The following is a 24903-nucleotide window of genomic DNA, read 5'->3' as shown; positions in this document are numbered from 1 at the left end:
CAACGGAAGAAACACACAGTGAAGGGACAGTTCTTTCAAGCAGCTGGTTCTGGGGGTGAGCTAATCACTGTGCTTTGTGGAGAAAAATAAGTCAAACACTGTGGCATCTCTACCAAAAACAGCTTCTCAACAGCGAGATGCCAGATTTGATCATGTTATATAGGATCAGTGTAAAGTAATGAAAAGTGAAAAAGCTAACAAGTTTCCAATCCTTTCCCATCCCTTTCAAACAAAAGTGGAGTTATATATACTTTCTCTAGTGTAAGAGGAAATATTGTTGGGTGTATATTAGAATACTGACTGAAGTCAAGAGGGTTTAAAATGTAAGGGGTTTATTCTCCTTTGTCAAGCATTTTCTACGTACAGAACATCCACATGGTGTAAGTTACAGAAGAAAAATGTGAGCCAGACCTACTGTAAATCATTAAGAAACAGACAGTTTACATGGTTCATGTTCACAATGAGGAAAAATTGTTTAAAGGGAAAGCAGATTCAGGAACTAGAAACATAAGCATACTTTTGTTATGTATTAAATCTCCCTCCCAGGAAGTTTCTTCAAGCTAAAGAGATCTACTGTATCCACACAACGCGGGATGCTATATACACACAAGAGATTACACAATATAAAATTTCAAATTTCTAAGCAGTTTTACACAATCTAAACTGGAGTAATTTTATTTTACTTAAAAAAGACCTTTTTTTTTCTGATTGCCTTTAGTAAATGGAGGTCAGTTCAATAGCCCATAAGCACTGTTCCACAAAATAAAATTGAATAAGTTACCCCCCAAACATTGTATACACTCACTGCAATTCTGGGTAGTTATCAGCGTACTTCAAAAAACCAGACCTCTATTCTTTCCTCTCCACTGGCTATATGATTATCTTCATTTGGGGAGCATTTCCATTTCTACTTAAATTTGTATGCAGTGTCCTAAGTGAGGGCAGGAACCTTTCTTAAAGGAAAGCAATATGTTGGGAGTTTAGTTGAGGATTGGATAAGAAATTGGTCCACTCAGTTAGAAGAGATGACCAAATAGGCTTTGATGAAATAGCGTGACATAGCAGAGACAACAAACTAGTATCACAACTGTGGTATTCTCTGCATCATATTTCTGATTCTTCTAAAACCTGGTGTAAAACCAGTCCTCCTGTTAAGGTCAGTGTCTTCTCAGATGGTTTGCTCTAAGCAAATGTATGTGATGTCACTCTTTAGAAGACTAGAAACTCCCTGTTGATGCAGTCCTGGGCTACCAAGAAAAACCCTCAGCAAACTAACATTAATTTCTGCTGCAGATAAGGTTAATTCTATGACTAGTTGTTGGGATTCCAACAAAAACCTGCAATGAAAATAAAACAAAGTCTAGTGACTGAGAACTGTATAAGTACAGAAGAGATCGCAACGATTTCCCTTTATTTTCTACCCCGTACTCAGAGTTTTCTGTAGCTTACTGCAGGCTAGAAACTCTTTTTCAAGTTCTACCTTGGGTTACTTTTTCACATCCTAAAACCGGTTTATGCCTTCAAATGACATTTCACTGAGGGCCGAACAAATGACTGAAGGCAGTATTTAGCCCATGAAACACTTAATGCTTCTCTTTTCCATGACAAACCATCTGTAGCCACACTGGAAATGAATTATACAGCTTCTATTCTTCACTTTCCTCGTGAGACTTCCCTTCAAGGCACAAAAAGATTATAAAACAGTAGACAGGACAGAATGTTTGGATTTAAGAATTCTAAGGTTGCTCAACACCTTTTATTCTGGTTTGAACAAACTAAAAGAGAAAAACTAAATCAAATCACCACCCACTACATGGAATGGTGTTTGTCATCTGAAATTCCCTGCAGTTTAGATATTGTGAACTTCTTTAAAATCCTTTTGTTCTCCAGTATGCAATATAACTATAGACCTATTTTTATTTTTTAGTTTTGCTTGTGATCAGGGAAATTTCTCAATTCGGATATTGATCGTAAGTGATGTGTCCTCATTGGGAACAGTGAGAAATTCATACTGGGTCAATCACAGTTTTTAAGATTTTTCCCAAATTAAAAACCTAAATGCATTGGGCTGACCGAATAACATGTCAGATATTCTAGGACATAAACTTTTCAAAGGAAAAAGAGTGTAAATTGAAAGAACGTGTTAAGTGCAATGTACTGAAAAAACTATTCATTCAATAGTTAGCTAGTCTGGTTTTTAGGCTTCTCCAACCCAAATGACTGTGTTTCCTTTCTCTACTTCAGTGATCTCACAGTTTAACTTATTTAGACGTCCATCTAGGATGAAGAGGGATTCCTTGGAAGGTGTCATCAGATACTGTCCGAAGAGGCCGCTGTCTTTAATTAACCGGTTCTTAGTGCTCCAAACCCACTCTTCTGCTTTTAGAGGTTCCTTAAGGCTTTTAATCATCTTAACCTTTCCAGAGGCGAGCTCCACAAAGAGCACATCTGTTTGTGTGCTGGAGCTCCCATAGACATTGTACTGGTGGACTTCAGTAAACGATGGTTGAAATGCCACATCCGAGAGGTGCAGATTGGTATAAATATTAAAGGCATCTTGTATTTCTCCTCGGATGGTGATATATTGGATCCTCATAAGCCCTTTGACATCATCGATGCTGATGAGGTAATGCCCGTCGGGAGAAATGTATGGGGTGCCCATCACATCGCCATTGTAGCCAATGACTGAGTCTGTAACACCATCCACCATGAGCTGTGGGGGAATAGCTCCAGCGCTATCAGGCTTGCAACTGACAAAATAATAACCTCCAAGGTGGGTATAAGCCAGTGACTGAGGAATGCAGTTGTAGTCCTTCAAGCTAATTGTTTTAATGTAGGACATGGTTTCAAGGTCAATCTTCTGGAGGACAGGTTCGTCTTTATGAAGTATAAATCCAAACCTAAACAACAAAACAAACAAACAAAAAGGGTTCAAAAAAAGGCATCAGAGTGTGTGGCCCGTGCATTGAGAGCTGGCCCATATTGCACGGCCAAGAGAGATGAAGCAACACAACATGGAGCAATCTTACATGGACATAGTATAGAAGGAAGCATAGGTCAAGCATTCATCTTTCGGCCATAGCTTCCTATGTGCAAAATTCCCCAGAGCGGTGTCATTTTCAAACAGAAAAGGCACCTCTAATCAATGTGAGCCAAAGAAGTACCAAGCCCCAGGGATAATTTTCAGCTCTGAAGCAATGGGAGCCAGCTAGACCACTAGAATTAAATTCTAAATGATGATTCCATTAATTTCGGGGGAAATCACAGTTCCTCGCTTCCTGTCACCTGAAAGATCACACTGTGAAAAAAAATAAGAGTAATAGCTAGTTAATTGAAACAACATTTTCTTTTTATATAGTTCAAAAATCGTTATCTGGCTATTCCTAGGCCTACAGAGATTTGGTGTGCTTAGTTATAAAATCAAATAACTTATTAAACCAGCAGGGATAAAAGGATTGAATATCAATACACAGCACATCCCACCTATTTTCATTCACTTCACTTAGTTACCGTCTTTTCTTAAGCTCATCAAATTCATCCTGAATTCATTGCTCTTCCAATAATTATTCAAAACCTGCTCATTCTACTTCAGTTTAAATTATCTTCCTAGTATAGGCTTTCTAACTATTAGGGTAAAATTTATTCCAATTTAAAATCTTTATTCACCCAAGGAGGGCTGTATTGGCTTCCAAACAGCCATTCACATTGCTGGCTGGAGAAGGCTGTAAAGGACTAAAGGAAATGAGTTAAAGGAAAGGAGTTAAACTACATTTCCCTGGAGGCGAAGGACTGTTTCCAGGACCGGGAAGAAGGAAAGCTGTGTGAGAAGTAAAAAAACAACAACAGTATGAAATAGTCTAAAGCTCAGGGCTTGGAATCAGGGGACTTAGGGCTCTTCGCTTGTCTGCTGTATGACATGGGGTAAATCACTTAACATATCTGTGCCTCATCTTCCTCAACTGTAAAATGGGGATTAAATAGCTGTTCTCACTCCCTCTGACTATGAGCACCAATGCTATTTTCTATTCCTGGTAGAGAGGTCACAGTTCCAGCATTAAAGGGAACATTCCAGTTTTCAGCTGGCCAGTAGTAATAATAATAATATTGATGGTATTAGCTAAGCCCATACTATGTGCCAAGCACCATTCTGAGCACTGGGGTAGATAGAAGGTAATAACGTTGTCCCACGTGGGGCTCACAGTCTTAATCTCCATTTTACAGATGAGGTAACTGAGGCTCAGAACAGTCAAATGACTTGCCCAAAGTCACACAGATGATAAGTGGTGGAGCTGGAATTAGAATCCATGACCTCTAACTCCCAAGCCCGGGCTCTTTCCACTAAGCCACACTGCTTCTCGAGTACCCACTCTGCTTCTACTAGAGTACTCATAGTAATAGTAGCACTTACTGAGTGCCCACGTGGTGTCCGGCATTGAATTACACCAAGCACTTGGTAGGTGAAAAAAAAATGGAGTGACATATTCTCTGCCCTCCAGGAGATAATGCTTAAACAGGGAAGACAAACATAAAACCACACATAACATGTAAGCTGCAATAGGCAAGTTGAACAGATGTATGTGTGTAAGGGTGAAGAAGAATATAAAGACATTTCAATGTCGTTTTTAAAAATTTTCTGGGTTGATCGTCCCTCTGCTGTTGGCTCCTCTGCCAAGTTCCACAGCTCGAGAATTCCATAATAGTAATAATAATAATGTTGGTATTTGTTAAGCATTTACTATGTGTAGAGCACTGTTCTACGTGCTGGGGGAGATACAGTGTAATCAGGTTGTCCCACGTGAGGCTCACAGTTAATCCCCATTTTACAGATGAGGTAACTGAGGCACAGAGAAGTTAAGTGACTTGCCCACAGTCACACAGCTGACAAGTAGCAGAGCTGGGAGTCAAACCCATGATCTCTGACTCCGAAGCCCAGGCTCTTTCCACTGATCCACGCTGCTGTGGTATTGATTAAGCTCTTACTATGTGCCAGGCACTGTCCTAAGGGCTGGGGTAGGTACAGGGTAATCAGGTTGGATACAGTCTGTCTTCCATATGGGGCTCACAGTCTTAATCTTCATTTCACAGATGAGGAAATTGAGTCACAGAAAAGTTAAGTGAATTGCCCAAGGTCACATAGCTGACAAGTGGCACAGCCGGGATTCGACCCCATGACCCTCTGACATAAAGACTCAGGTTCTATCCAGTAGACCACGCAGCTTCTCATTGGAATTCATGGGAATTCATGGGAAGTTCATGGGAAGCAACATGGCCTAGTAGAAAGTGTACGGGCCTGGTAGTCAGAGGACCTGAGTTCTAATCGCAACTCTGTCACCTGCTTTTCATTCATTCAATCGTATTTATTGAGTGTTTACTGTGTGCAGAGCACTGTACTAGGCGATTGGAATGTACAATGCGGCAACAGATAGAGACAATCCCTGCCCAACAACAGGCTCACAGTCTAAATCGGGGGGACAGACAGCAAAACAAAACAAGTAGAAAGGCGTCAATACCATCAATACCTGCTTGCTAGGTGATCTCGGACAAGTCACTTAACTTTATTGTGCCTCTGTTTCCTCATCTAGAAAATGAAGATTCAATATGTTCTTTCCTCTACATAGACTGTGAGCTTCATACATTCATAGCAGACTAAGAGCTGAGTAAAATACTCTGCACATACTAAGCCCTCAATAAATACCATCGGTTGATTGCTTCCATTTGAAATTGATTTTCGTCCTTCCCTTTCCCTGTCTTTCCTATCTCCACTAGCAACACCACCATCCTCTCCACAACTCTGGGCTGCCTTCAACTCCTCATCGTCATTCAACTCTCACCGCAAATCAACTGCTAAATCCTGCCAAATTTTCCTCAAAAATAATTTTGCAGAGAAGCTAAGCCTTCCTTTCCTCTCTACCTATAGCCACCACCCTGGGATCAAGTTCTCATCATATCACATTTAGACCACTCTATCAGCCTCCTCTGGAATCTCCCTGCTCTCAGGACATAACTATAATTGAGAAGCGCATGGCTCAGTGGAAAGAGCCTGGGCTTGGGAGTCAGAGGTCATGGGTTCTAATCCCGGCTCCACCGCTTGCCAGCTGTGTGACTTTGGGCAAGTCACTTAACTTCTCTAGGCGTCAATTATCTCATCTGTAAAATGGGGATTAAAACTGTGAGCCACACTTGGATCAATTAGACTGTAAGCCCGTCAAATGGCAGGGACTGTCTCTATCTGTTGCTGACTTGTTCATCCCAAGTGCTTAGTACAGTGCTCTGCACATAGTAAGCGCTCAATAAATACTATTGAATGAATGAATCAACCTGATCACCTTGTATCTCCTCAGTGCTTAGAACACTGCTTTGCACATAGTAAGTGCTTAACAAATACCACCATTATTATTATTATTATTTATATTAATGTCTGTCTCACCTTCTAGACTGTAAGCTTGTTGTGGGCAGGGAATGTTTCTGTTTGCTGTTGTAGTATACTCTCCCAAGCACTCAGGACAGTGCTCTACACACAGAAAGGACTCAATAAATACAACTGACTGTCTTTCTTTAATATGCATCCCCAGATCATCTTCCTGAAAGATTGCTCTGTATGAGTCTCCTCTCCTCACAATCCTCCAATTGTTGTCCATCTCCCTCCACATTAAACGAAAACCCTAATGTTGAGATTTGCTTCAAGCCTTTTAATCATAATAATAATAATTACAGTACTACTAATAATAATGAATTTAAGCACTATGTGCCCAACGCTGTCCTAAGTACTGTACAAAAATAAGACAATCAGATTGGACACAGTCTCTGTCCTGCAAGGACTTCATAAGTGGGAGGAAGAAGAGCTCTGAATCCCCATTTTACAGATAAGGAAAATGAGGGTCAGAGAAGTTAAGTGACTTACCCAAGATCACACAGCAGACAAGTGGTCGAGCTGGGATTAGAAGCTAGGTCCTCTGGCTCCTTGCCCCTTCCTCTTCCCTCCATTTTATATATTGGTCTGCCTTACCTCCTCACACTCTTCATTCCTCCCAATCTCATTTCATAACTGTAACCCATTTTTGTCTCATATCCCCAAATAGTTGCTCATGCTGACCACTGGCCTGGACCTCCCTTTTACCTCAAGTCACCATATCTCAGCACTCCAACCCTTAAAGCTCTCCTAAAACACCAGCTCCCCAAACAAACTCTCTCCAACTAATTTACCCATGCTCTAATTCGTATAAATCCAACAGTCCCTCCACTTTTCATGTTTATTTGCTACCTTAGCACGTATGTATTTATGCATATCCCACTGAAAACCCAAATTCTCGTAATGCTTGTTTTATGCTGTTGAGTCACTTCAGACCCAAAGTGACTCCAGGGACCGATCTCTCCCAGAAAGCCCCACCTCTATCCGCTTTTGTTCTGGTAGTGTATTCATAGAGTTTTCTTGGTAAAAGTACAGAAGTGGTTTACCATTACCATCTTCCATGCAGAAAACTTGGGCCTCCATCCTTAAATCTCTCCCATGCCGCTGCTGCCCAACATAGGTGAGTTGTGACTTGTAGCAGAATACCTTCCACTTCTTAGCCACTGCCCAAGCTAGGCAGTGCCTCTGCTTAATTCCTCCTCCGATAGCTGAGACTGGTAGAGTACTGGAAACTCTCCAAGTGTGATCCTCATAGGGGCTTGTGATACTATTGTTTGTAAATATATCCCTGTGTCTCCCTGCCTCAGAATGCAAGCTCTATGTGTGCAGAAACATATCTTATGCTATTTTTGTGCTTTCTCAAATTCTAAATCAATTGTACTTTGTTAGTTAATCGTATTTATTGAGTGCTTACTGTATGCAGAACACTGTACTAATTGCTTGGGAGAGTACATACTTTACAACTGTGTTACAGACACATTCCCTGCCCACAATGAGTTTACAGTCTAGAAAACCATGCATCCTATTTAACTGTGTTCAACCTGATCAGTACAGTAGTTAGTACAGTGCCAGGCACATAGTAAGTGCTTAACAAATACCATTAAAAAAAGAACAAAAGGTATTTGGCAAATCTCATTATTGCCACCACCTTCAAACACCAAGTTCATGGAGAAATTTAGCTATCAAATGTTTATATGATGCATATCCCATACCTGCCTTTGGAAATTATTTTGCTTTTATAATTCACCTTTATATTTGACCACAAAAAATGATCATAGCCTTAAGTAGCCATACCAAATAAAACAAAATTAAGAAGCAGTTTGGGGAACATTTTTGCATAACAGCTGTTTGAACTCAGTTATTTTTGTCAGAGATCCCTGGTACTCTGGGTAAACATATTTGTAGTACTTAACAGGAATTGCCAATGAGTTAATAGGATTAGCCACAACTTGGGTGTCGAGGTTTTGGAACAAGTAATGAACCTGGATGAATTGGACAATATTAGGTCCAAATTGGGGTTTTGTCAAATGTTCTGTGGATAGTTCTTGTTTCAGTTTATGACTTTGAACAAAATAACACTTTCCAAAGCGTGGGGAGACCCAACAATTAGAATGGTAACATTTATGATAATAATAATGATGATGGTATTTGTTTAGCACTTACTATGAGCCAAGCACTGTTCTAAGTGCTAGGGAGGATACAAGATGATCAGGTTGTCCCACGTCTTAATGCCTATTTTACAGATTAGGTAACTGAGGCACGGAGAAGTGAAGTGATTTGCCCAAAGTCACACAGCTGACAAATGGCGGAGCTGGGATCAGAACCCACGACCTCTGACTCCCAAACCCATGCTCTTTACACGAAGCCATGCAGCTTCCCCAATTTACTTATTACACCATTCAAAAGTAAGTATGCCACAAACACAAAAATCACAAAACAATACTTCATAGTGGTCTCAAATGGATGTTTCTGCCCATCATATACTTAATTTCAAAATGAAATGAATGGTGGCAAAATAAAGTGTGTGAAATAAAACAGGGTGCCCTTTTAATATTAACATGGGGACCATTTATACGGGTGTTACATTATGCAACTCACACTTCCCCCTCCAAAAGGATATGTTAAAAAGGGACTCCCATGAATCAGTACAACCCCTAGGTGTCAAATTAATATATACATAATATATACATATATACATTATACATACATATTAGCATGTTTCTTGCAAGGAAATAAGTGATAAAATATCTTTAATATTGCAAATTTACTTGCAAAAAAGAAATTCAGAGGGAATTTGTGTAAAACAAATTCAGTTATTTCATTATAAATAAAGCTAGCTAGCCCTGTTAAATGTTGTGTAAAGAAAAGGTATAAGATTCTTGCCAAAATATGAAACATTCGCTGTGCTACTTCATTAAATAAAAATAAATGATCAGTTTAGAGATGCTCACACTGACCTAGATTTATGGAGGGAAAAATTTTCAACCAGGTCTTATTTTTAAATACTGACATCTAAAGTTAATCCTGAAATGTGAACTTGAATAATAGATCCTTCTATGCACATTCACTATCAAATATCTTCAGGTAACTGTGTCCCAGTCTCCACCACCATCAGAGTTGACATCTATGTTTAATTTTAAGAGGTCTATTCAATTTTTTCCCCAATATAATGCCTTTTTTCCATGTTTGTGTGATGTACACACTTGCTTAATATTGTCTATTGAAGTTATAACTGTTACACTTTGGAATCACAGTCAATCCTTGGATAAAAGCATTCAAACTTTTCAATTTTCAAGTCTGGTTAAAGTAGAAAAAGGGAAGGAAAGAAGAAATCTCCAAGTTTATTCATTCATTCATTCAATCATATTTATTGAGCACTTAGTTTATGTGGAGCATTATACTAAACTCTCGGGAGAGTATGACATAATAAACAGTTACATTCCCTGCCCACAGTGAGGGATGAGTTTACAGTCTAGAGAGAGTTTACAGTCCGCAGGAGGCAAATGGTCTCATTACCTCAATTTCTCAGGAGCGATTAGGAATTTCTTAGAAGAATTTGCCTTCACTGTCAATGTTAGTAACTTTACCCTAGATGGGGTTAATAGCTAATGTTTTGTATGGAAATTGTTTAAGCACCAGACCTAGATTTCTGGCTGCTTTGGACCCTCTAACTTTTCGTGGAGCAGATCTTCCCTGCTTTATTGCCAATTTGATCTGAGTACAAAAGAAGCAGCATGGGCTGCTGGAAAGAGCACGGTCCTGGGATCAGAGGATCTGGGTTCTAATCCTGCCTCTGCCACCTGTCTGCTGTGTGATCTTGGGCAAGTCATTTAATTCTGCTGTGGTTCAGTTTCCTCATCTTTTAAATGGAGATGGAATACTGTTCTTCCTCCTGTGTTTCTACCTTGTTTATAACATAGAACACTTAGAACAGTGCTTGATACATAGTGAGTGATTAACTAATACTATTATTCAATAGAATTTATTGAGCGGTTACTATTTGCAGAGCACTGTACTAAGCACTTGGAATCTACAATTTGGCAACAGACAGAGATAATCCCTATCCAACGACGGGCTCACAGTCTAAACAATTAGTATTATAGCTGTATTAATCTTGTTTCAATCACTTTATAACATATTAATAATTTTGGATCTTGATAATATATTGCTGTATTCTACATTATTTCCTCTGGAACTTGTATTTAGGATTATTTCAAACATCACTCTACCTTCATATAACAAATTAAAAGCAGTACTCATTGCATATTAATACTTTAATTTAAAAAATGACAGCTATAGCAAATAGGCTGGGAGCCCATTGTTGGGCAGGTATTGTCTTTATCTCTTGCCGAACTGTACATTCCAAGCACTTAGTACAAGGCTCTGCAAAGGGTAAGCGCTCAATAAATACGATCGAATGAATGAATGTGAAAGCATCTAATCCTTTAGGTTATTCCTAGGTTACTTTAAAATCACAAACAGTAAGTACTCAATAAATACTGTTTATTGATTGATTGATTGATTGATCGGGGTGATGAAATGATGACAGGTTTACAACCATGCTAAATGACCATTGCAGGATAAGGGAGAAGAGCAAAAGAACTGGTGTTCCTTTGAGGTATCACCAGTGATTTATGGGGTAGGTGGCTATGTTGCCTAGTGGATAGAGCATGGGACTGGAGTCAAAAGGACCTGGGTTATAATCCTGGCTATGCCACTTGTCTGCTGTGTGACCTTGGGCAGGTCATTCACTTCCCTGTGACTCAGTTACCTCAAGTGTAAAATGGGGATGAAGACCGTGAGCCCCATGTGGGACGTAGACTGTGTCCACCCATATTATCCTGTATCTATCCCAGCATTTAGTACAGTGCCTGGCACACAGCATTAACAAATACCCTTAAAAAAGATAAAAGGTATGTTTCCCTAGTACAGATTGTCTTTCAGAGTCTTTCTACTGTTCATTAATCCCTGATTAATATTTTTAAAACTTTCAGCTTGTGGAACTGCCTAGTGAGTTAAATTCACCAGTCTGGAGTTACCCTTGTATTGCATGTCAGAAGCACTGAGTCCTGTGAAGTATGAGACCTAAAACATTTTTTTTAATCATTTTTTTTTACCAGTTAATGTAGGTAGGAAATTGAAGCCTCTTGGCACAAGCCTAGATTTATTTGTTAGAATTGGGAGCACTCTACTTAATTATTTTTCTTCCAATTACTTTTTTCAGAAGGTCTAATAATTTTTGTTCTTGCTATTGAAAAAAATGTGCACTTTTAGATTCCATTTTTGAAGTAGAAAACAATAGAAGGAGCCTTTTGTGGGTAGAGATTGTCTCTCTTTATTGCTGTATTGTACTTTTCAAGCGCTTATTACTGTGCTCTGCACACAGTAAGTGGTCAATAAATATAATTGAATGAATGAATGACGAATCAGTATTTTGCCCCTTAAACAGTACTCTGTTAGAAGGTTATTAATTATCATCATCATCATACCACTTATTAAGTGGTTACTATGTGCCAAGCACTGTTCTATGTGCTGAGATAGATACAAGTTAATCAGATTGGACACCGTCCCTGTCCCACACTGGGGGTCACTCTCTTATCCCCATTTTATAGATGAGGTAACCGAAGCACAGAGAAGTGACTTGTCCAAGGTCAAACAGCAGACATGTGGCAGAGTTGGGATTAGAACCCAGGTCCTTCTGACTCCCAGGCCTGTGCTCTCTCCACTAAGCCACATTAACTAATATGAATCAGTAAATCAATGTTACTTATTAAGTGCCTATTTTCCACAGAGCACTCTACTAAGCACACGGGAGTGTACGGTACAAAAAGATAGCTTACAAGTTCCTGCCCAGTTGGAGTTTATAGCTTATGTCTAGAGGGGGAGATAAATAAGCATTGATAATGCTTGGAAGTTAAATGAGATTTATGACTCCCATTCTGCATATTTGAAAATAAGATGAAATACCTGGCTAGTGGGCTTTTCAAATAATCTGTGCAGTATTATGCTTGGGTAGGAACCAGTTAACTGGACTTTCCTTCACCAAATTCTCTAAGATCAATCATAAAGTCCTCCAAAACAAAGAAACCCCCCTCAGTTTGTTTTTTGCTTTATTTTATTTCTGATTTTTAATCTTAAAAGAACATGTTTAAGATAATATAAACCTGGTAGAAGTCTAAACAATTTGTTTTTCTCACAACCAGCATTTATTCCTGTACTAAATATCACGTAGTAGGGATTAGCTTCACTGTGCCATTGTCAAAGAAGCAACAAAGAGAGAAAAGGGGCCTCTTTAACTGGGGAAACTCTGGAAGTTACCTCTTCTGGGGGTATTATACTCTGAATAAATACACACTTGCTTTTCTAGTTGAGAGATAAGCATACCCCAGCATAGCACTTAAAAAACAAGCTTTGCTGTGTTGGGCTGACAGACACCTTGGATGGTCTCAAACTACAAATCTGGTATGCATCATCATTCCCTAAATTATATTGCTCTTTTCTACTTAGCTGTTCTTCTATTATTGCTTACTGAATCCTATAAGAAAAGACTGAGCGCTGTTTCAAGGTAAATTACCAAAGGATTAGATCTCCAGCAGAACTTCACGAGAAAGCTGTTATGAAATATCTCAGTTCTTAAATAGTACTCACATCCATGGTTAGCAACAAATGCAAGGAGAAGTACGGATCGGCTTATTTGCTTTAGGTTTATAACTAGAAGAGCGACAGCTCTGAAATACTTCAGTGTTTGAATGAGTTTAAGAAATGGACAGTCTTTTTAATTTGAGATTTATAAAACTGATTATCTGCATGGAGCTAAGAGAGTGAAAGTTAAGTATAATCGACCTTCAAACTTGAGTTTGCCAACTCAATCTCAGGACTCCCTCATGAACTTCCTCATTCTCTCTTGAAATGATAAAAATAATAATAATCTGTGGAAATTTTAAGTGCTTATTATGTTCTTTGAGCTGCACTAAGTACTGGGGAGTACAATATAAGCCAGATCAGACCCTGTACCTAGCCCATTTGGGGTTTTATTTTATTTTTTCATTTTCTGGATCTGGTAAACACTGGTTTTCGATTATCATTTCAATACTGCATTTAGTAGTCCGTAACTTCAACCACTGCAGACTGGTGAGCTGGACATTTTCCAGAGCATTGGATGATGGTCCTAACTGGGCGGCTTCCCTCATGTTCTTCCTCTGTACAGTCATTTCTAAATACAGCTTTATGATGATTGCACAGTTCATGAGCAATAATAATAATCATAACAGCAACAATTTTTGTTAAGCGCTTACTATGTGTCAAGATAAGCAAGTTGGACACAGAGACTTGTTTACAGTCTAAGGGGGATGAGGTATCATCCTTTTCAAACATTATTCAACACTATTTCAAACACATCACTCACCAATTATAATTCCTGGCTAATCCTCGCTAACCTATGTGTTTCAACTTAATATCTTTTCTGTTTCATTTCATTACTTTCCTGTATTTTTATCATTTGTTTTTCTGCTCTTTTTTTCTTAGTGCATACAGCATCATTTTATGTTTCTAACGACAGATTGTATACTCCTTAAGGACTAAGAAGAAATCTTTCAGTACTGTCATATGTTCTGGAGGGCCTTGTACAGAATTCTACAAAGGTTAGAGACTGAGAACATGCTACTATGGAGACTGATGATAATACATATATTTACATTTTCTTAAAGTCAATTAGTCTGACAATTGTATTTAGTAAGTGTTTACTGTGTGCAAAGCACTGTATGGAATTCTTGGGAGAGTACCACATAACAGTAAACAGACAAGTTTCATGCCCACAAAGAATTTATGGTCTATTAAGTTACTAATGAAGACACAGTTAAAATATGAGTCTAAGGGACTAAGTAATTTTTGACCAAGGATGGATGACTTAAGTGATTGCAAAAATGTATTTTTTTCCCACATTTTTTCCAAGGTGCAAAAACCAGTAGTTTACATGGGTGGTCTTCTCTTCCTAGTTGAAGTTAGGGAGTGTTTCTATAGCTCCAATAAGAGAATAAAAGACTAGTTATCTTTAACTGTATAGCCATAAAAATCCAAAGTGTTATCTTAAATAATTATTTAATTACATTCAAATTGTTACATGAGTACTAAATTTTGAAGTCTAGTGCAATTCATTTTAAATTATTTTCACAGATGAAATTATGACGTTTGAAATTTTAAATTGTTTTCATATGGACATGTTTTACACGATCACGTTTATAGATTCAAACACAAGCATGCTGTGGGTATGGTATTTCGGAGTGTACTTGAACACTTGAATTCCTTCTTATTGCTAAATTATGCCTCAAGTTCAAGGTACCTACCATTGCTCTTGTTCTGAGCTAAGATAAATGAGTTTAAGTGGAGCCTAACTGACTTCCAACCTTGAATTCACCAAAATAAAATTAGATTCAAAAAGGAATACATCCAAAGTGTCAAAAATTAGAGTTCTCCTGGTTTAATCCCATCATGAATTCTACAGAGTTATGGCAAATTCAAAGAGATTATGCCCCAGATGGGATTTGGAACTCCTAAATTTGGGATTTGGGTTGAGTTTTCAACCCAGCTCTGCTGATGAAGTTTCTTTAGGTTGCAGAAATACTTTTTCCTCTTCTTTCCGCTCTTCCCTTCCTCAAGGGCTTATGAGGGCATTAAGAAAGTGCATACTTAGAAAAAATGGAATGTTAAAAATGTGACTAAGGTGGTAAACAACTATTTCAGGAACAACCAGAATCTCATATTTTCTTCTGCAACTTCTCTTCTGTAACCAGAAACACAAACTCTTGGCTGATAGCTTTCCAACTGCACTAATAATTCTACTGGTGCTGAGACAATGTACCGTTCAAACACTTGGAAGACTCGCATTTATGGCAAAACCAAATCCCCATGACAGGTTAATACGTTCTAAACTTTGCAAATGTCAGTGGCATAATTCCTCTTAGGAATTTGGGCTACTTGCTTGGAAGAAGCAAAAGAGAAGAAACTGAAATAAATAAATGAAAAGTCTCCAGTTATTTTTTTCCCATGGGTGTTTTTCTTGGTGGTTCACCTTAGTTCACTGATTTTAGTATTTTCTTAACTTTGTTTCTGAAAAATAGAATAAAATAATTCTGTGCTCCTTCAGTCCATACCTAGCATCTTGGGAATCAACTGCCAACTGTTGTTTCCTAGCTTACACATGGGTATGTGGATGATTCTTTTTTTTTAAGTGACTTGTTAAGCCAGTCACTGTACCATGTCCTGAGCTAGATATAAGATCATTAGATTGGACACATTCCCTGACCCAAAACAGGAGCTCACAGTTTAAGTCAGAGGAAGTTGGATTTAAAGTCCATTTTACAGATGAGGTAATAGAGGTACAGAGAAGTTAAGTTACTTGCCCAAGGTTGCACAGCAGGCAAGTGACGGAGCTGGGTTTAGAGCCCAGGTCTTCTGACTCCCAGGCCTGTCCTCTATAGACTAGGGTGATTGCAACTGATTGTTAAGATCACCAATTTTATCTATAAGCAAAAACATTCAGGTTTTTTAAAACACCAGATATTTGGGGGAAACATATGAGAGCAAAGGGCCCAAAGACTGTAAACTTACTGTGGGCAGGAAATGTGTCTACCAACCTTGTGTTCATTGTACTTTTATTTTCTATTATAGTATATTCCTCCAAAGCCATTAGTACAGTTTTTTTTTGCACACAGTGTTCAGTAAACACCACTGACTGATTATTGGATCCCAGTTTTACAGATGACAAAATTGAAACACAGAGAAGTTAAGTGACTTGCCTAAAGTTATCCAGCAGGCAAGTGGCAGTGACCAGGTCTCATGACTCTTTCCTCTAGGAAATGCTGTTTCTCCACAAAAGTGTAGATTCAAGTAACAATAATTTTATGAGATGCATGAGATCACTACTAAGCTAATGTGGAACCCTTATGAGAGGTTCCAGAATTGGCATATATCCCAACTTTAAAGAGGGAGGCAATCTTAAATCCAGAATGCACTTGATTTTGGAGCAGAATGGTAACTAGTAGCAAATGGTGTTAACTGACAAATCTCAAAAACTCTTTAGAATGATAGAACAACTTCTCTTGGGCCCTTAGTGGTGAGGATAAAATTGATTAGTTTCTATAGCTAATCATCAGCACTGTGGTACTGAATACACTGTTCACAGATTAGATTTCCTGACAACTCCCCCCATCCGGACCCTGGGGCCCATAATGCAATATAATTGTTATATTATTATTGTTGTTAACTTTAAAGGACAGTTGGGCATAGAGTTCATTTCATGGTGAATGTTGTCTTAAATAGGAGACATTCTGGGCACTTGAAATGTAAAATGCTATGCATTTGACTACTGAAAACTGAATGTAATGTAAGACGATAAGAAACTAGATACAGTGATTCACTGAAGTAACCTCTCTGAGGACCAAACACTCATTTCAACCCATTCATGGTTTTGCTTATAATTTTAACTATGGATTTCTTACAAAGTACCTTTTAAGCTATTTGCATAAACCATGGAAAAGAAAGAAATTTTATGTACTTTCTAATTTGCTATAAATTCAGAAACAATTTCTCTCTAGCAACGGATCTGTGAATTAATGATGACTTACCTTTTTTACTAGAGTACCTCTAGCTTACCTTTTGTATTTAAAAATAAATAAGACCAACCATCTAGTTCAAAGCTTTCAAAGGCACTTGTCAGAAGGCCAACATTTGTCTTAGTTGCAAATTTCTCCCTTTGCCTCTCTCCTTGGGTCAGAATTCTCAGAGATAGATAGGAATCATTGGGTAAATGTAGCCTGTACCAAAAGACTCTAATTCTAATTCAGTACAATAGTGGTGCTTCCATTTAACAGAAAATAAAACTGGGAAATGGACACAATTCTGTTCTATAATGAATATAAAAGTTTTTTTTTCTCTCTGGTTTGCATAAACAGGCACTAGATAATTGAAGAGCATGTAAAAACAAAGAAGACAATAGGAAAGAAATTCTACTTTCCAATGGGAAGAAAACCTTGTACATTGTCTATTATTTGCTGGTTTCTGGAGAACAAAATTTTTCATTGAACATTATATAATTGGGAATGATTTCAGATATTTCATATTGCATGAACCTCCGGTTAGGTCTCGTTGGTAAGAAACGTTTGTGGCTTGGGAAATGTTTCATTCTTGCTTGAAAGATTGCAGGAAACTATAACACAGAACATGTGGCAGGGATTGGAAATGGTATTTTTTAAATTCAGTTCTTTTCTCTGAATCCACTTGTATATTTTGATGCTGGGAAGTGTCAAGAAAGCATTGGGCATAGTTCAGCTGTTTCCACCAACAGAAAATTGTAACTTGACATAGGTTTTAATAGAAAAATCAATCCTTCAAGGGGCCTAAGAATTATGGCATATTTTTACCACAACACAAATTTGTTACACATCGAGGTCACAGACCTTCCAGGATCACTACAGCAGGAGAACAACTCCCCACTTTCTCTCCAAAGATAGTGGGTCATTGAGGAAGAAACTGGAACTTCTGCCAATAGGGAGCAGAAGCACAAACCTTCCTTCCCTCCCTATCTCACCAGAAACTTTGGGAACACTCTGAAAGGAGTTTGGCTCCTCTATCAATAGAGGGAAAGCCTATCCACCATTTTAACCTGAGGAAAGCATAAAAAACTTCAGAGAGAAAAGGAAGCAGGATGGGCTAGTGGAAAAAGAAGAGGTCTGGGAATCAGAGGACTTGAGTTCTAATCCCTGCTCCATCGCTTGCCTGCTGTGTGACCATGGGCAAGTTTGCCTCAGTTTCTTCATCTGTACAATGGAGATTAAATACCTGATCTCACTCCCAGTTAGGCTGTAAATCCCATAAGGGATAGGGATTGTGTCTGACCTTATTATCTTATACATACTCAGTGCTAAGTACAGTGCTCTGCACACAGTAAGTGCTCAATAAATATGATTGAATGAATGAATCATCAGAGTAAATAGTACATAGTAAATGCTTAGCAAATGCCACAATTATTATTACCATTAGTTGGAGTTTCCTGTGATAGGTGCTTGAAGAACAGCTCATGGTGGAAACCGCACCATAGGAAGATTTCCATATGGTAAAGTACTTCTGTCAGCTTAAATAAGACTTTGGGTAAAAAGGAAACTAGGCAAGTTAACTTGGGGACTTATTTTAGCCTAGAGCCTTTTTTGAGTTATTTTCCCAAGGAAAGCCTTCAGGGAGCAACATGGAGAACAATATGGTACTTGGCAATCTATGTTCAAGCTTGATCCTTACTGTTTCAAACTTCTGTGGTTTTAAAGATTGACATATAAACCTCGACTTTGGCATTTTCTGATAGAATCCTTTCCAATTTATGGTAGTGATTTAATGCCAATTTTGGTCATTATATCTTTTGGGAATCTAGTTCTGCCAAGGTCTCTGGCATCACAATTCTCAATCAGGTGGAGATTTAAAACCTATATTTTCCTCGGATGAACGTAAATACATGATAGATAATTTTGGTTATTCATCTTAGTGGTCCAAATTTCAGTCTCATCAGGCAAGACCTTCTAACGGACTAGGAAAGTCCCATCCACAAATCTACTCTCTCAAATGAACTCAATTCCCTCACTCTCTTGTCCAACAGTCAATCTCATTCCAACAAGCCAGATTCCTGGATCACCTCCACACTTTCTTTACTCTTCCACTTGAACTAGGGAGCACTGTTTGCAGAAATGCCAGACTTACCTCTTTTTTTACAAATTAATCCTCACCATCTTTAATTCTGTCCTTTATTAAGCCTGACAAAATTACTTCTCCACCCTTATTGACTCCTTGTTCCCCGAATGGAACAGCTGTTTCTGACTTTTAATTCCTCCTTACACCCACTGTCCCCCCCATAGCCTCCTCATTTCTTGCCCCTAATAACATAGTGATGTACTTGGAGGGTAAAATTGAAATAATTAGGCATGGTATCCCTAAAATCCTCCTGCTCCTTTTCAGTCTCTTCCTCCTCCAGTTCCTTCCCAATTCTCCCATCCTTCCCAGCAGTATCTCAAGTATAGATTTCCCACCTCCTCTCAAATTCTAACCCCTTGACTCATCCCTTCTTATTTTATCAAATTAGTTGCCCAAACCCTTTTTCCCCGTCTGACAGTCATCTGCGACCACTCACTTTCCACAGTTTCCTTCATCCCTGTTTGCAAGCATGACCATATATCAACAATCCTAAAAAAATCCTTCCCTGTAGTCCATGGTACCCTCCAATTAACACCACATTTTCCTCCTACTATTCCTTTCCAAACTATTTTAGCAAGTTGTCTAAATTTGCTGTTTCCACTTCCTCCCCTCAACTCTTTCCTTAATGCCTTGAAATCTGGCTTCTGTCCCTTCGATCTACAGAAAATGCCCTCTCTAAGGTCACCAATCACCTCTTTCTTGCCAAATCCTCTCAGCTGCCTTTGACCGCACCCTTCCCCTGGAAACATTATCTAACCTTGGCTTCATTGATACTGTCCTTTCTTGGTACTCTTATCTCTCTGGCTGTTTCTTTTTAGTCTCTTTCACAGGCTCCTCCTCTGTCTTTCACCCTCTAGCTGTGGAGATCCTTCAAGGTTCAGTTTTGACTTTTCTTCTATTCTTCATTTACACCCATTCCCTTGGAGAACACATTCACTCCTAAGGCTTTACCTTCTATCTCTACATCATTAATTTCCAAAACTATCTCTCCCGCCCTGACCTTTCCCCTTCTCTGCAATCTCACATATTATCCTCTCTTCAAGAAACCTCTACTTGTATTTCCTACCACCACTTTAAATTTAAGATGTCCATAACAGAACTTATCTTCCCACCCAAACCCCATGCTCCCCCTGATTTTCCTGTCGCTGTAGACAGCATCACGATCCTCTTTATTTCACAAGCCTGTAAACTTGGCATTATCTTAGACTCACATATATTCAATCCTCATATTCAATTTGTCACCAAATCTTGTCGGTTCTACCTCTCCATTCAAACTGTTATCATGCTGATCCAAGCACTTACCCTATCTCTCCTTGAGTACTGCATCAGTCCCCTCATTAACCTCCATGCATCCTGACTCGCCATACTTCACTCAGCTGCCCAGATTGTTTTTATAAAAAATGTCAGTCCATATCTCCCCACTTATCACAAACTTCCAGTAGCTGTCCATTTACCTCTACGTTGAACAATAACTCCTTTCCATCAGGTGTGAGGTACTCAGTAAACTCTCTTCCTCCTACCTCATTGACCTGCTGCAACTCAACTCACAAACTTCACTCTTCTGACACCAATCTATTTTTTGTACCTCAATTTATAAGGGTTGTTATTTGTAATCTCTATCCTTTTGTGAAGACTGTAACATCCTACTCTAACCATAGCTGAAGCAGTTGAACAAATTGATATTGGTGGGGTAACCTTATTAACAGCTGCAGCTAAAAATCATGCTCATACTACAGTGGTGTGTGACCCAAAGGACTATGGGATTGTAGCTACCCAGATGGAATAGTCTGATACTAAAAATACCTCCTTGGAGACCTGGCTTCAGCTAGCATTGAAGGCTGTCACTCACATTTTAAATATGATGAAGCTATATCAGATTCTTCAGAAAGGAGTACAGTGAAGGAATATTTCAGATCCCTCCAAATTATAATAATAATAATAATAACAATGGTGTTTGGTAACTGCTTATTATGTGCATCATACTAACTGCTGGGGTAGATACAAGGTACTTGGGTTGGGCACAGTCCCTGTTCCACATGGGGGCTCACAGTCTTAATCTCCAGTTTACAGATGAGGGAACTGAGGCACAGAGAAGTGAAGTGACTTGCCTAAGGTCACATAGTGGACAAGTGGTAAAGCCAGCATTAGAACCCAGGTCCTACTGACTCCCAGGCCCATAATCTACCCACAAGGCCATGCTGCTTCCCTGAAATGAACCTTCATTAAACCCCTTCTCATTTATACACAATCCTACCAAAACCTCTTTCATTGGCAGTGGCAGTCTATACTGACACTGGCCCCGTACCCACATTCTTCCTTTGACCTGGAACACTTCTCCCTTTCTATCTAAAAATTCACCACTCTCCCCATTTTCAAAACCCTCATAAAATCACATCTCCTAGAGGCATTTCCAGACTAAGCCATTTATTCCCAGTATCTGTCTTCCCCTCTGCACTGACTATGAACTTACTTTTTAAGCTTTATGATACTCACCCCAGTCCCACAATTCTTATATAAATATTCTTATACTCCACTATTTCCCTCATCTATAATCAACGTCAATGTCTGTCTCTGAGTTTAGATGGCAAGCTTCTTGTGGGCAGGGACTGTGTCTATCAACTCTGTTTCACTGTACTTTCCAAAGAGTTTAGTACAGTGCTCTGCACATAGTAAGTGCTTGTAGTGAGCGAGAGTAACTCCATCTTGTATTATTTGACCCCGGGAGCCACAAGGCCAAAGGATGTTTTAGAGGAAAAACTGATATCCTTCTGAGGAGTTTTGAGGATCTGAATTGTTGGAGAGGAATCAAATTGTTTTTCAGAGGGTTTAAGGAGAGGCTAAATTGCTCTGCTGGGCAGGAAAAAGACTGCTGGATGGGGCTGTATCCTTAGGGGAATAAGTCAGGGCAGAGGGGTCACCTTCCTCTCTGGCTTTCCCAATAACGACCGGAAGATAGCTAGCAATCCTGAGCAGTCCCTCTCTACAACCTCCCCCCCAGAACAAGGGATAAAAAAGGGAAAGAACTGGCCTTCTTTGCCTGGTGTGGAACCACCTAAGCCATGCATTGAGACACCTATGGCTGCTGTGGCCCAGCACCTAAGACTTGAACCAGGAGGACGACAAGCTGTGGGCACTCTGACTCCTCAAAACTCCTCCAAAGTGGGATCATCTTCACCAAGACTTGGGGAAAACCAGTTGGAATGGTAACTATAAGTGTTGTGCTCTGTATGTGTGTGTTTGTGTGTGTGTGCGTGCATATTAGAGAAGCAGCATGGGTCAGTGGAAAGAGCCCAGGCTTGGGAGTCAGAGGTCATGGGTTTGAAGCCCAGCTCTGCCACTTGTCAACTCTCTGACTGTGGGCAAGTCACTTAATTTCTCTGTGACTCAGTTACCTCATCTGTAAAATGGGGATTAACTGTGAGCCTCATGTGGGACAACCTGATTAGCCTGTATCTACCCCAGTGCTTATAACAGTGCTGTGCACATAGTAAGTGCTTAACAAATACCAACATTATTATTATTATTATTGTTATATGGGCCTAACCCCATTTTTAGTAAAATAAAGCTTTCCTCTGTAACAGTGGTGTTTGATTTTACTTTTGGAACATGTCATTTGAGTGCCCAAATTTAAAAGGGAATCAAATCCCTGGTTGAGGGCTCATAGGCTGAGCGCCTGATATTGTGGGGGAACGATCCCCAGGTGATGCTCATCACAGTGCTCAATACATACCACTGAATGATTGGTTGATTAGACATTTCCCAGATAGTTGAGCTAGGGACATTCCATACGCCACTGGCATTGTGTCAAATGAGCTTTTTTTACTCAGATTGAAATGCCTAAAAACTCACAAAAATCATCAAATGACTGTGATTGACTACATTAATATAATAATAATTGATAATTGTGGTATTTGTTAAACACTTACTATATGTCAAGCACTGTACTAAGCTCTGGGGTGGATACAAGCAAATCAGGTTGGACACAATCCCCGACCCATGTTGGGTGCTCAGTCTCAATTTCCATTTTACAGATGAAGTAACTGAGGCAGACAGAAGTGAAATGACTTGTCCATGGTCACACAGCAGATAAGTGGTGGAGGGGCAATTATGAAGTTCTCACTTCCATACCTGTGCTCTAGCCACTACACCATGCTGCTCCAAAGTTCCAACATGGAAATATATAGGAGATTCTCAGAATAAATGAGCTTTTCTTAAACTGAGTTTTCTTAATGTGAGAAATAAAGAGGAAATGTAATATTGTGTTTTAGAGGCTGGTCCAGATCAGATGGTAATAGAGTAATCCTCAAAGGCTCATGGTATGATAAGGTCAGGTTTATCTGTAAAATGCCTGCTTTTCATAACTTTTTAGCTCCTTTTGCCTAAATATTTTTCTAAATCCCATAACCTCTATTTTCCTGTTCTATGCTTTTCATTTCCTATCTTTGTAATTTTCAAATTTTTATCTATTTGAGTTATATTTTTTCATTTCCTTTGAAAATATTCTTATTCTAGACATCTTCAGAACTCTCCTGGCAACAGATTACAATACCCTGGTTGAGAATCACTGAGTTATAGAGATCTTTACTAATTCATGACGGCATTAGGGTTACATTTCATGGTATTGAAAGCAAGGCATATGTTCCCTGTCAAGACATAAGGTGCTCAAAGCTGGTGATAGCTCACACTTTTTGCCAGGCAAGTAAGATTGATTTTAATAGACTTTTAAACAAGAACAGAAAATACTTTTTATTTACTGTGGATACTGGAATAGGGACATACTGAAGCAGAGCATTGTTGCAATCGCATATACCACACATTGAACTATAACCCAGGAAATTCACTGAATCTTACTTGATTCATTTGATCATATTTACTGAGCATTTACTGTGCACAGAGAACTGTACTAAGTGCTTGGAAAGTGCAATACTTATTGAGATTAAAAAAAAATAAAACTTACTAAGGTGCAAGTAGAAAAGCAAGCAAGCTTAATTTTTTTATTAGTATTATTTGTTTAAAAAATTGAATTGCCATTCATCAGTATTGACCAAAAGGGATTTCATGTTTGAATTCTGGACCAGTTGCTGTCAATACTTGTACCATTTAGAGTCTGAATTAATGCCAATAAAACATAAAAAGTGATGGCAGCTTATCTGGAAACCACCCAGGAGACTAGTTCAATTTTATCACAGCATCTGAGAAATGGATTTAAGTGGTTTGAGGTGGGCTTCAGTGGTCTGGGGACTCCCTTCTGGGATCCTGACTCTGGTGGCCCAAGCTTCTCTGGTCCTGCCTTGGAACAGATCCACACTTGTACCCCGTTCCAGAACTTGAACTATTTTCTGGGGTCATTGTAGAAGGTTGTCCCCAATCTGGATCAGTCTCCCTAGTGTAGTTCTGATCCAGACTTGATCCTACAGGTTCAGCTTAGATATAAACCGCAGGGCCGGCCTGAAAGTTTCAGATTGCATTTACCTAGTTGCCAGACCTCCCCTTATTCATCTGGGACTGGACTGGTCTCAAGAACCCACGTATAACGAGAGGCTTGAGCAAATCAGCACTTTTCTTTCCGAAGTAAGGAGAATCAATTTTAGTATCTGGCAGCCTTCATTACAAATCTTCTAGATTGCTTGCTCTAGATTTAGACCTGTCATGCACTTCTGAAAATGCCCAGGAGACATTTGTTCAATGAAGATGTCTTCTGGCTTAAAGGATTGTATATTGAAACAGTTATTTCATTATGCTTATCACTCCCGATTCAGTAT

General features: G+C 39.0%; 1 protein-coding gene across 2 annotated transcripts in view; it reads right to left on the bottom strand.

Moving 5' to 3' along the window:
* Positions 1–312: 312 nt before the first annotated feature.
* Positions 313–24903, bottom strand: part of FSTL5 (follistatin like 5) — a 520766-nt gene continuing 496175 nt past the window's right edge. For both annotated transcript variants that reach the window (XM_029077167.2, XM_029077169.2), the window contains one exon: positions 313–2900. In XM_029077167.2, the coding sequence (XP_028933000.1) occupies positions 2198–2900 (703 nt within the window). In that variant the 3' untranslated portion in view covers positions 313–2197. The remainder of the gene's footprint in view (positions 2901–24903) is intronic.

Source organism: Ornithorhynchus anatinus, chromosome 12, assembly GCF_004115215.2.
Source record: "Ornithorhynchus anatinus isolate Pmale09 chromosome 12, mOrnAna1.pri.v4, whole genome shotgun sequence".
NCBI lineage: Eukaryota > Metazoa > Chordata > Mammalia > Monotremata > Ornithorhynchidae > Ornithorhynchus > Ornithorhynchus anatinus.
The sequence above is the reverse complement of the archived record's forward strand: the minus strand, read 5'-3'. Positions and strand labels throughout refer to the sequence as shown.